The sequence below is a fragment of the Oncorhynchus clarkii genome, unplaced genomic scaffold, assembly GCF_045791955.1.
Source record: "Oncorhynchus clarkii lewisi isolate Uvic-CL-2024 unplaced genomic scaffold, UVic_Ocla_1.0 unplaced_contig_8550_pilon_pilon, whole genome shotgun sequence".
Lineage (NCBI taxonomy): Eukaryota > Metazoa > Chordata > Actinopteri > Salmoniformes > Salmonidae > Oncorhynchus > Oncorhynchus clarkii.
Genome location: NW_027258792.1, coordinates 26,885 through 38,398, shown reverse-complemented (window position 1 = coordinate 38,398; position 11,514 = coordinate 26,885). Strand labels below are relative to the sequence as shown.

The 11,514-nt window shown below is 42.9% G+C and overlaps 2 protein-coding genes across 3 annotated transcripts; one reads left to right on the top strand and one right to left on the bottom strand.

Moving 5' to 3' along the window:
• Positions 1 to 570: 570 nt before the first annotated feature.
• On the top strand, positions 571 to 4,357 carry LOC139398556 (mesenteric estrogen-dependent adipogenesis protein-like). Of its 2 annotated transcripts, XR_011631482.1 has the most exons (6): positions 571 to 848; positions 974 to 1,110; positions 1,674 to 1,789; positions 1,974 to 2,144; positions 2,639 to 3,566; positions 4,099 to 4,357. XR_011631482.1 is itself a non-coding variant. In XM_071144492.1 (5 exons), exons 1-5 carry the CDS (start codon positions 652 to 654, stop codon positions 2,657 to 2,659), a joined length of 642 nt encoding a protein of 213 aa, XP_071000593.1. In that variant the 5' UTR covers positions 585 to 651; the 3' UTR covers positions 2,660 to 4,357. The 2 variants fall into 2 exon arrangements, 1 of the variants encoding a protein (XP_071000593.1); XM_071144492.1 differs by having other exon boundaries at positions 585 to 848; positions 2,639 to 4,357.
• Positions 3,778 to 11,345, bottom strand: LOC139398557 (arachidonate 5-lipoxygenase-activating protein-like). Its single transcript, XM_071144493.1, has 5 exons — positions 11,161 to 11,345; positions 10,490 to 10,568; positions 5,224 to 5,294; positions 5,059 to 5,140; positions 3,778 to 4,964 (listed from the first exon to the last, which is right to left on the bottom strand). The coding sequence occupies exons 1-5, from the start codon at positions 11,228 to 11,230 to the stop codon at positions 4,802 to 4,804; spliced, it is 465 nt and encodes a 154-aa protein (XP_071000594.1). The 5' UTR covers positions 11,231 to 11,345; the 3' UTR covers positions 3,778 to 4,801.
• Positions 11,346 to 11,514: the final 169 nt, after the last annotated feature.

The following is an 11,514-nucleotide window of genomic DNA, read 5'->3' as shown; positions in this document are numbered from 1 at the left end:
AGCAGACGCCATAATGGAGGTCCGATCCTATTTGGAGGATCCGCTGCAGATCCTCTGAGCTGGTGGAAGAACAAGGCCTCTGTCTCCCCACGGCTTACTAAAGTCATGACAGGGAGACTCTCTCATGACAGAGATGAACCAGTGATGGGCGTTCTGGCTCTTTTCAGTGAGCCGGTTCGTTCGGCTCAGCTCACCAAAAAGAGCCATCTCTTTTGGCTCCCAAACGGCTCTGAGAGGGTCTTCTCGAAAACGGGACAAATAAATACTGAGAGAAGAAACCGCATCAGCCGAAAGTGAGGCAGCTTGCATTTCTGAATGCAAATCTCTCATAAAAGCTAAATATGGTCCGCATTTCTGTGTGTTGCTGGTTATAACACGGCAATAAAGAAGAGAGAAAAGAGGGACCAGTTGAATGTTTTAACTGGGATGCTGCAGTTTTGCACGTTGTTACTTATTTTTCTTTGATATGGTGCAATATTCTATTATGCTGTTCAGATTGTATTTGTTTTGAAATGCTCACTGAAAAGATCCGGAACGCCCATCACGCCCATCTGGGGTTACAATACCTTTATTTCCTCATCACGTGATCTGGAATCGCAGCAGAAAAACAGACATTGCTCGAGACAGAAAACTCCACATAACTCCAAAGACATGACGATCACAGACGTCCCCCGTTGTACGATGGAAGTTATAGAAGTTGAGGAATTCTTGCGGAACCCTCCGCCCGGTTTCACCGTAGAGGCTGGCTACCGATTCGTGAAAAGCGATCCTGAAAACTGCTGCGTGTTCATCGATGACTTCGAGTTATCCAGAGGAGGAAAAGTAGTCTTCCAACACTCGCAGGGAAAGTAAGGAATATGTTCATTTTAAAAGTTTGATACATTAGTCAGCCTTGAAAATATAATTAATTCAGCTGAGCATCAACTTCTTAACTAGCAATCGAAAATGTATCCAACAATTTATTTTCTTTCAGGAAAATCACAGTGCGCAATTTGGGAGATTACACTCGCTTCAGGAAGAACCTAACCTCAAAAAAGATATATATACTGGTGTCTGCATGTGAAAGTAAACCTTCATCGACAGATAAGAAAGCTCCCAAAAACATAAGAGGTACAACTTTTCACTGTTCTATCTACAATGGACCTGTAGGCTGCAGCAGACACGGCGTGCTCTGCGCTGTCGTCCATGGTTTTCCTAAATGACTTTTCATAACGTTACTCTTTACTGCATCAAATACCAGATTGCATATGTACAAGAGTAAATGTTAGCCTGATACAGTATGTGTGTTGGTGGATATCAGCAGTACATAGTTCTTAACCATGGAGTGAAACAACAACGTTATTTATGTATTTTTAACCTGGGCTGGCCCTTCCATATGGAGGTTATAATGAGTCACTCCCTGCTTCCCAAATTGTACCGTATTCCCTATATAGTACACTACTGTTGGCCAGGGCTATGGTCAATATATTGTACTACAAAGGGAATATGGTGCTACTTGGGACGTAACTGTGTTTTTTGACCAGTTGCAGGCGGTGCAGAGTGACCTTTTTAAGTGTGACTCACAGCCTAACTTAACACAGTGGCCTTCACAGGACTGACTGACTCTTTCTGATGCTCTTTCTCTCTGACTCTCTCTCTCTCTCTCTCTCTCTCTCTCCTTTCTCCCTCCCCAGTGCTCCAGCAGTATGTGGTGTCCATTGATGGTCGTAACCCTCTGATCAAGTGGGAGATTGAGAGAGGCCTGGACAGGACTATCTCCTCTGTGGCTGGGGAGAGCTACAGGGTCGACGTGAGTTTGTCATTTGTTTTGTTATAAAAATTACATTTAAAGAATAATTCTTAGATAACAAGCTTATTTTCTTTACGCAGCCACCTTTCAAGATGTTGACATTGAAAATGTCATATTCATATTTATTATAATTTTTTTATGTAAAGTTGAAATACATTTTTCCCTCTGCTTTTTTGGTTTTCAGATTGACCTGTGTGATGCGTTGCGTGGCTGGGCAGGGGAGAGTTTCTGTCTCCTAGGCAACAGAGAGAAGGTCACGCCCGTGTGGAAGGATACCTGCTTCACCCTGAAATATTACTCGGATGCCCTCTTCGACTTCCCACACTGGCTCGGCTTCAGCAAACGCCATTTCAAGGTCAAATACAATAAATGAATAAGGACTATTTATTTATTAATGTATCTGGAACTTTCCTCTTAGCTTATTGATGTATATTCTCTACTGCGGACAGTTTACTGCTGAATAATCTGTGTTTCTCTGAATCTTACTTGTGGCCATCAAACGATGCGTCACAATTATATCTCTGTCCTCCTGAAGTGTGCACTTGTTCACAACTTCCCACCAATCTAAAAGCATTGAGATATGGTGGACACTCCCACTCCTCCACAATATTTCTTATACCGGTCATTTTCTTTCAAATCAGTGAGGGGAATGGATCCACTCTGGGAGGAAGGAGGTGATTGGGCCATAGCTAGGGTGTCCACTCTGGGAGGAAGGAGGTGATTGGGCCATAGCTAGGGTGTCCACTCTGGGAGGGAGGAAGGAGATGATTGGGCCATAGGTAGGGTGCTCAATCTAGGAAGAAGTAAAACCAACACATGTTTATTTACTTTGTGATTTCTTCCCTGTAGATCTCCTACCATGGAAGATGAGACCTTAGCAAGAATCCATAATTACTATTTGATGGGCAAGAAGACTGGACATAGGCCAAATATGATCTATTATATTGACAAGGTAGCCGAGTGACCACTAACAATGGAAATGCATGTCCTCAATGCTTGAATGCAACTGAGGTCAGGTGGGACCATACTAGCCAAATGAGAGGGCAACAGGCACAACCAAGTCATTTTTTGCAAAGCTGTCCGAATGCCACCTTCATCCATTTGAAACAGTCTAAAATGTACAAACTTCAAATCAAATTAGCCCCATGTAATTCTACACTCTGATAGACCTCCATACAAAAAGGGTCTTATCTCACACGGACATATTTATGGCGGTAAAATCCTCTCGCTTCGCCTCTTCCAAGGCCAATGTTTCAGTGGACAGCGACATCTTTCAGTTGAAGTGAGAAGCTGGGATACCTGCTGCCTGCTATGCAGGATTCCACCACTGGGGGGAGCTGTTTATCAGTAGACTGGATCATCTCGTTTAGTGTAAGACATGGATGGTCAGTGCTGCTGCTTTGGGTTGAGAATTTAACCCTCGGCTGCATTGTTATGTCACTGGGAAGATGGAGTAAGCCAGTCGGCAAGAAACTATTGAAAGAATAGCCCAAAATACTTTACAATAAGTTGTTTTATCAAGTTCATATATACAGGGCCTTCAGGAAGCATTTCAATCCTTTTGACTTTTTCTACATTTTGTTGTGTTACAGCCTGAATTTAAAATGGATTCAATTGAGTTTTTGTTACTGACCTACACACACTACCCCATAATGACAAAGTGGAAGGATGTTTTTAGATAATAAAAAAAAAATCCGATTTTTTTTTTTTTTTTTAATGAAGTATTCAACCTCTTATGGCAAGTCTAAAGTTCAGAAGTAAACAATTCACATAATAAGTTTACATGGACTCACTGTGTACAATGATAGTGTTTAACATGACTTTTGAATGACTACCTCATCTCTGTACCCAACACACAATTCTCTGTAATGTCCCTCAGTTGAGCAGTGAATTTTCAAAATAATAATGTAGAAAACTCTTAGACGTACCCAGAAAGACAGCTGTAATCGCTGCCAAAGTTGCTTCTACAAAGTATTGACTCGGGAGTATTTCTGTATTTACTTTTCAATACATTTGGAAAACATTTGTAAAAACAGGTTTTCACTTCATCATTATGGGGTATTGTGTGTAGCTGGGTGAGAGGGAAAAAAAATCAAATTAATCCATTTTGAATTCAGGCTGTAACACAAAATGTGTTGAGTTGAGAGGTATGAATACTTTCTGAAGGCTATTTACGTTGTTAGAAAACATTTTAAAATTGTGTATGGCGACATTTCTAGAACATCAGGCGACATGATTTCTAGAACATAGCAACATGATTTCTAGAAGATAGCAACATGATTTCTAGAACATAGCGACATGATTTCTAGAACATAGCGACATGATTTCTAGAACATAGCGACATGATTTCTAGAACATGGGGCGACATGATTTCTAGGACATTTGAATGTAGATGTTGCATGCTCTTCAGATGAAGGGTCACCTTGGACTGACTTTAGAAACTGTTAAATGTCATTTAGAGGGATAGCTGTGGCATATCAACTTATTTTATACATCTTCAATAGAATTCAATACTATGTAGCTGTTGTGTTTTTATTTCCCAGACAATAAAGAATATAAAACATGAAATGATTGAGCACAGAAGTGGATAATTGCACCACATTGAATCACCCATCACATCACCATACTTGCTCCCCTTGCACTGTGCAAATACACACAGACACAAAACAGACTTTAGTCACTTTCAGTAGTACCTCAACCTAGACACAAAACAGACTTTATAGTCACTTTCAGTTGTACCTCAACACAGACACAAAACAGACTTTATAGGCACTTTCAGTAGTACCTCAACACAGACACAAAACAGACTTTATAGTCACTTTCCGTAGTACCTCAACACAGACACAAAACAGACTTTATAGTCACTTTCAGTAGTACCTCAACACAGACACAAAACAGACTTTATAGTCACTTTCAGTAGTACCTCAACATAGACACAAAACAGACTTTATAGTCACTTTCAGTAGTACCTCAACACAGACACAAAACAGACTTTATAGTCACTGCCGTAGTTCAGGGAATGAGGAGTAGAGCAGAGGCTGCGTTGGTGATCGTTTCCATGGTGTCTTTATAGTCGTTGCCGAGGTAACGCACCAGCAGGAAGTTGAAGATACCCACAATGCACATCAGGATGAGGAAGGCCAGGACGCGTTTCCCAAACAGGAACCCTGGAGTGCTGTCAGACAGAAACACAGTTAATTAGTCACACACACATACAAAACAGCAGTCAATCAGTTACAAATACATACTTTACACACACACACTCTCACCTCTGAGATGTCTGACCCATGTACCCGACAAAGTACTTCTGCCTGGCCACCAGGTAGATGATCCCTGCGAAGGCAGCAGGAGCTGAACACACCAAGATCACAGACAGTGTTAGCTAGATGAAAAGAGAGACTGGGGAATGTTACAGTATCTGTTGGATGATTTACCTTGGTTAAGGCAGAGCCCAGCACACCACATCACTGCTAGGAAGGTCGGGTAGGAATCCATACAGTTACGACTGTGGAGACAGACAAGAGAAACACATGATGAAAACCCCAGTTAGGCCTAGATTCAATCAGATCAAGGGTTAACCGGCGCTAGGAGACACATGCATAGCAGTGTGTTTTGGCGATGTCGGAGGTGTCACTACAGTCCCTGGTTCAAATCCAGGCTCTATCACTATCCGGCCATGATTGGGAGTCCCATAGAGCGGCGCACAATTTGCCGAGCGTTGGCCGGGGTAGGTCATCATTGTAAATAAGAATTTGTTCTTAACTGAGTTGCCAAGTTATTTAAAGGTCAAAAAGTAATAATCCACACTTGCCCTACTGGTGTTAGAAGTTCAGAGCGAGAAAGTGTAGGCCATTCAGAAATAATTACGCTCCAACTGAAAAATCATTCAATTAAATAATGATTTCTAGCATCTTAATGGAGGTGTAGATTACAGTTTACAACGGGATTTATGTTGATGAGACTCAGCCAATGGCAATGCCCGCTTTAGGTATAATTTACATTTTAGTCCTTTAGCAGAGGCTCTTAACCAGATAATAGTTATATTTAAGACAGGAGTCAACCCAACATTCTGACATGTTATTAACAAATAAATACATGATTACACCCCTCACGTCCCCCAGGCAACCCCACCCCCAAATGTGTGTGCGTGCCCGTGCGGTGTGTGTGCGTGCCCGTGCGGTGTGTGTGCGATGCGTGTAAATGCTGGTGTTGCAAATACCCCGATCTACCCAACCGAGTCCACACGGAAGCCACTTGTGGCTTCGACAGCTCTACCTAAATTCCACCGCTATGTGGATGTTGGCTAAAGCAGATCTGATTGAAATAGAGCCCTTGGGTTTAGACAGTTTGATGCTGAAATTACAGTGAATACAAACACACACTGAGACTCGACTCGTATGAAGTGTTAGGCTTCTAATCCATACAGTGGAAACTCCACATTTACAGCGCGATTGACATGTAAAGGCAATGTTCTTGCTTTAGCGGAGACTGCGCTCACGGTAAAAGCTACATATGTCGGCTCAATCGGAAATGGCTATTGAAGTTCTATAGCGGAAGCTGTAACGCTTCAATAATGAATAGAGCCCTGAGTCACGAGAGCCATCGCAAATATTCTGTCTTCAGTAAAATACTCTGTAGTATGCAGTCAGCAAAGTAACAATGATGAAATGGGTTGACAACATCCTCAGCCCTGCTCTCTCACTAGGAAGGAGGAGTGATTGGAGGGAGGGGTGTTGCAATAAAAACACCACCTCTTCCTGAAAATACAAAAATATAGTTCCTGTGTGACAGCGCAGCTACACAGCAACTTCCTGAACTTTGTTCTTTATTGCGAAATGTTTCACTTTGTGTGTGTGTGTGTGTGTGTGTTTCTTCACACACGTGATGTCAGCCTAACCACCTTAACTTAGTCCTCTCTACAGAGAAGTTGTATTAGTCATATGTACGAGATATGCATGATAGACATCGTCCAATGAAATGCTTACAGGCAGGTTATTTCTGGACAATGCAACAAGGTGAGGAGCAGAGAAAGGGTGTGGGTCCACTGCTTCCTTTTTTAATACAGGAAGTACATCATCGCAACAACGATGGCCTCCAATGAAACAACAGTCCTGATCCTCTGTTCCTTCATGTCTTTATCTATGTTATTCCTTTTTTTGACCAGAATATTTGAAGGAAAGGAGACAAGGAGAGGAAGCCACTTCATACTATTGAGATGCACCCTGTGGGCCGATTTCCTGGTCTGAGATTAAGCCAAGTCCTGGAGTACAAAACACGTACAATGGGGCTGTTTCCATTGAGTGTGCCTTTTAGTCCAGGATTAGGTTTAACATCTGTACAGGAACCCATTAGAGTCTAACCTCCCCTAAAGACCCAGGGCAGTTCCACACAGTAAGCAGTCTAACCTCCCCTAAAGACCCCAGGGCAGATCCACACAGTAAGCAGAGTCTAACCTCCCCTAAAGACCCAGGGCAGTTCCACACAGTAAGCAGTCTAACCTCCCCTAAAGACCCAGGGCAGATCCACACAGTAAGCAGAGTCTAACCTCCCCTAAAGACCCCAGGGCAGATCCACACAGTAAGCAGAGTCTAACCTCCCCTAAAGACCCCAGGGCTGATCCACACAGTAAGCAGAGTCTAACCTCCCCTAAAGACCCCAGGGCAGATCCACACAGTAAGCAGAGTCTAACCTCCCCTAAAGACCCAGGGCAGTTCCACACAGTAAGCAGAGTCTAACCTCCCCTAAAGACCCAGGGCAGTTCCACACAGTAAGCAGAGTCTAACCTCCCCTAAAGACCCAGGGCAGTTCCACACAGTAAGCAGAGTCTAACCTCCCCTAAAGACCCCAGGGCAGATCCACACAGTAAGCAGAGTCTAACCTCCCCTAAAGACCCAGGGCAGATCCACACAGTAAGCAGTCTAACCTCCCCTAAAGACCCCAGGGCAGTTCCACACAGTAAGCAGAGTCTAACCTCCCCTAAAGACCCCAGGGCAGTTCTACACAGTAAGGAGTCTAACCTCCCCTAAAGACCCAGGGCAGTTCCACACAGTAAGCAGAGTCTAACCTCCCCTAAAGACCCCAGGGCAGTTCCACACAGTAAGCAGAGTCTAACCTCCCCTAAAGACCCAGGGCAGTTCCACACAGTAAGCAGAGTCTAACCTCCCCTAAAAACCCCAGGGCAGTTCCACACAGTAAGCAGAGTCTAACCTCCCCTAAAGACCCAGGGCAGTTCCACACAGTAAGCAGAGTCTAACCTCCCCTAAAAACCCCAGGGCAGTTCCACACAGTAAGCAGAGTCTAACCTCCCCTAAAGACCCAGGGCAGTTCCACACAGTAAGCAGAGTCTAACCTCCCCTAAAGACCCAGGGCAGTTCCACACAGTAAGCAGAGTCTAACCTCCCCTAAAGACCCAGGGCAGTTCCACACAGTAAGCAGAGTCTAACCTCCCCTAAAGACCCAGGGCAGTTCCACACAGTAAGCAGAGTCTAACCTCCCCTAAAGACCCAGGGCAGTTCCACACAGTAAGCAGAGTCTAACCTCTCCTAAAGACCCAGGGCAGTTCCACACAGTAAGCAGAGTCTAACCTCTCCTAAAGACCCCAGGGCAGTTCCACACAGTAAGCAGAGTCTAACCTCCCCTAAAGACCCAGGGCAGATCCACACAGTAAGCAGAGTCTACACCCTATTCCCTATATATTACACTACTGTATGGGCCCTGGTCAACAGTTACGCACTATAAATAGAGAATAGGGTGCTATAACCTGGTCTGGTTGGACTTTGAGGAAACTCCATGTGATGGTTAGTAATGTTAAGAGAGATGGAAATCACATGTAAAAGGTGACCAGATGGAAGAGAGAGAGGAGACATGGGATATGCAAAACCCTTCTCCCATTGGCAACACAACTAATGTGTAAAGAAACACACGCAGTCTTGTGTGGGTTACAGCATGGCTATTATTAGGTTATGGCTTGATACACGGGGATAGTAGCATTTATGTAAATGAAATAAGCAGTAAAGAAATGATAACCAGCTGGATCAACAGTTAAACACAGTTAAAATGGTACGTCCTTGTTTGGGTTATGTGTAACGGTTTTCCTCCTCTTCTGAGGAGGAGTAGGAAGGATCAGACCAATATGCAGCGTGGTGAGTGTTCGTCATTTTAATCAGTAGCACTGAACCCTAAAAATACAAAGTAACAAAAAGAACAACCGAAACAGTTCCGTCTGGTAAACTACTTACAAAGACAGAAAACAACTACCCACAAATCATAGTGGGAAAACAGGCTGCCTAAGTATGGTTCTCAATCAGAGACAACGATAAACAGCTGCCTCTGATTGGGTACCATACCAGGCCAAACACAGAAATACACAAATATAGGACAACACATAGAATACCCACCCCAACTCACGCCCTGACCAAACTAAAATAGAGACATAAAAAAGGAACTAAGGTCAGGACGTGACATTATGGGCTTAGTTCACATTCTGAATACACAGGGAAAGAATGTAATTGTACATAGTGTGTGTGTGTGTGTGTGTATTTTATATTTATTTATTTTATTTAATCTTTATTTAACCAGGTAGGCCAGTTGAGAACAAGTTCTCATTTACAACTGCGACCTGGCCAAGATAAAGCAAAGCAGTGCGACAAAAACAACAACACAGAGTTACACATAAACAAACATACAGTCAAATAACACGCAAGAAAATACAAATATATGTACAGTGTGTGCAAATGTAGAAGAGTAGGGAGGTAAATATTAAATAGGCACCAGAGGCAAAAATAATTACAATTTAGCATTAATACTGGAGTGATAGATGATAATGTGCAAGTAGAGATACTGGGGTGCAAAAGAGCAAGAGGATAAGTAACAATATGGGGATGAGGTAGTTGGCTGGGCTATTTACAGATTGGCTGTGTGCAGGTACAGTGATATCGGTAAGCTGCTCAGACAGCTGATGCTTAAAGTTAGAGAGGGAGATATAAGACTCCAGCTTCAGAGATTTTTGCAAGGAGAGGCGGCCAAAGGGAGTGTTGGCTTTAGGGGTGACCAGTGAAATATACCTGCTGGAGCGCGTGCTACGGGTGGGTGTTGCTATGGTGACCAGTGAGCTGAGATAAGGCGAGGCTTTACCTAGCAAAGACTTATAGATGACCTGGAGCCGGTGGGTTTGGCGACGAATATGTAGTGGGGGCCAGCCAACGAGAGCATGCAGGTCGCAGTGGTGGGTAGTATATGAGGCTTTGGTGAAAAAACGGATGGCACTGTGATAGAATACATCCAGTTTGCTGAGTAGAGTGTTGGGGGCTATTTTGTAAATGACATCGCCGAAGTCAAGGATCAGTAGGATAGTCAGTTTTACGAGGGTATGTTTGGCGGCATGAGGGAACTAGGCTTTGTTGCGAAATAGGAAGTCGATTCTAGATTTAATTTTGGATTGGAGATGCTTAATGTGAGTCTGGAAGGAGAGTTTACAGTCTAACCAGACACCTAGGTATTTGTAGTTGTCCACACATTCTCGGTCAGAACCGTCCAGAGCAGTGATGCTAGTGGGGCAGGCAGCAAACGGTTGAAGAGCATGCACTTAGTTTTACTAGCATTTAAAAGCAATATTTTTATTCCAGGATTAGGTTTAATGTGTGTCTGGGAAAAATGGTGTGTGTGTGTGTGGGTGTGCGTGTGTGTGTGAAAGTTACTTACTTGGCGCAGGACACTCTCTCAAAAGCAGTTTTGTTGTTGTGCTCTTTACCCTCCCTCTCTACCTTTGTTGCAAAGAAAGCTGGAAATAACACGACAGATAAAACAAAAACAGTTCAGAAATGACTTGGTTATCAAGTGATATACAGTCATTTAAAAGTAAGGCATAGTATTCAATTCAAAGCATCAACCGAGAGGTTAAATGATAAATACATTTTACAGTATGAAAAAAAAAGAACACCACTACTAATGTCTGTAATGTCTACTTTACAATGTGAGTAAATCCTCCACAGGTCACCATTTATAAAGACATTATTTATCTCAATGGGATTTCCTGGTTCAAACAAAAAATATATTACATTTATAGTCTCTTACCTGAGATAGGGCCGGTTTCCCAAACGCAGATTAAGCCTAGTCCTGGACTAAAAAAATCGGCATTGAAAGTGGTTTTTATACCAGGATTAGGTTTAATGTGTGTCTGGGGAAAAGACCCAGAAAAAAGTAACTTCGCCACAGTTGTCTTTTTGGCCTCCTTTCTATACATATATTATTCATGTAAATGGAACATCCTAGTTTAAATCAAATAAAACATTTAGTCAAACATAAAAAATAAAAAAAATCATAATAATAATAATAACCTAAATAATTGATATGAAGTGTATTAATTATCTTACCATTCTGTAGGACGCTAATGAGAGTGACGATGACCAAGAGAAAGATGTGTTCCACCACTATGGACAACATGACGACTCAGAACGGAGGGACAGATAGAACAGAGGGAGGACAGGCTTATTGAATATAAGGATAGAGGAGGAGAGACAACAGTTATAACTCTCTCTGTGTCTGTCTCTCTCTCACACACGCACACATTCTCACTCTCTCTCTCTCTCTCTCTCCCTCTCTCTCTTGCACTTCCTGTTAGACTGTCCGTTTTTTTCCTCCGTTTTTATGCAAACTATTTCTCAGACATGATTTCCTTAGTGATGTGTGTATTGGTAACGGAGCTCCCTCACCTTTCCGTCAACTTC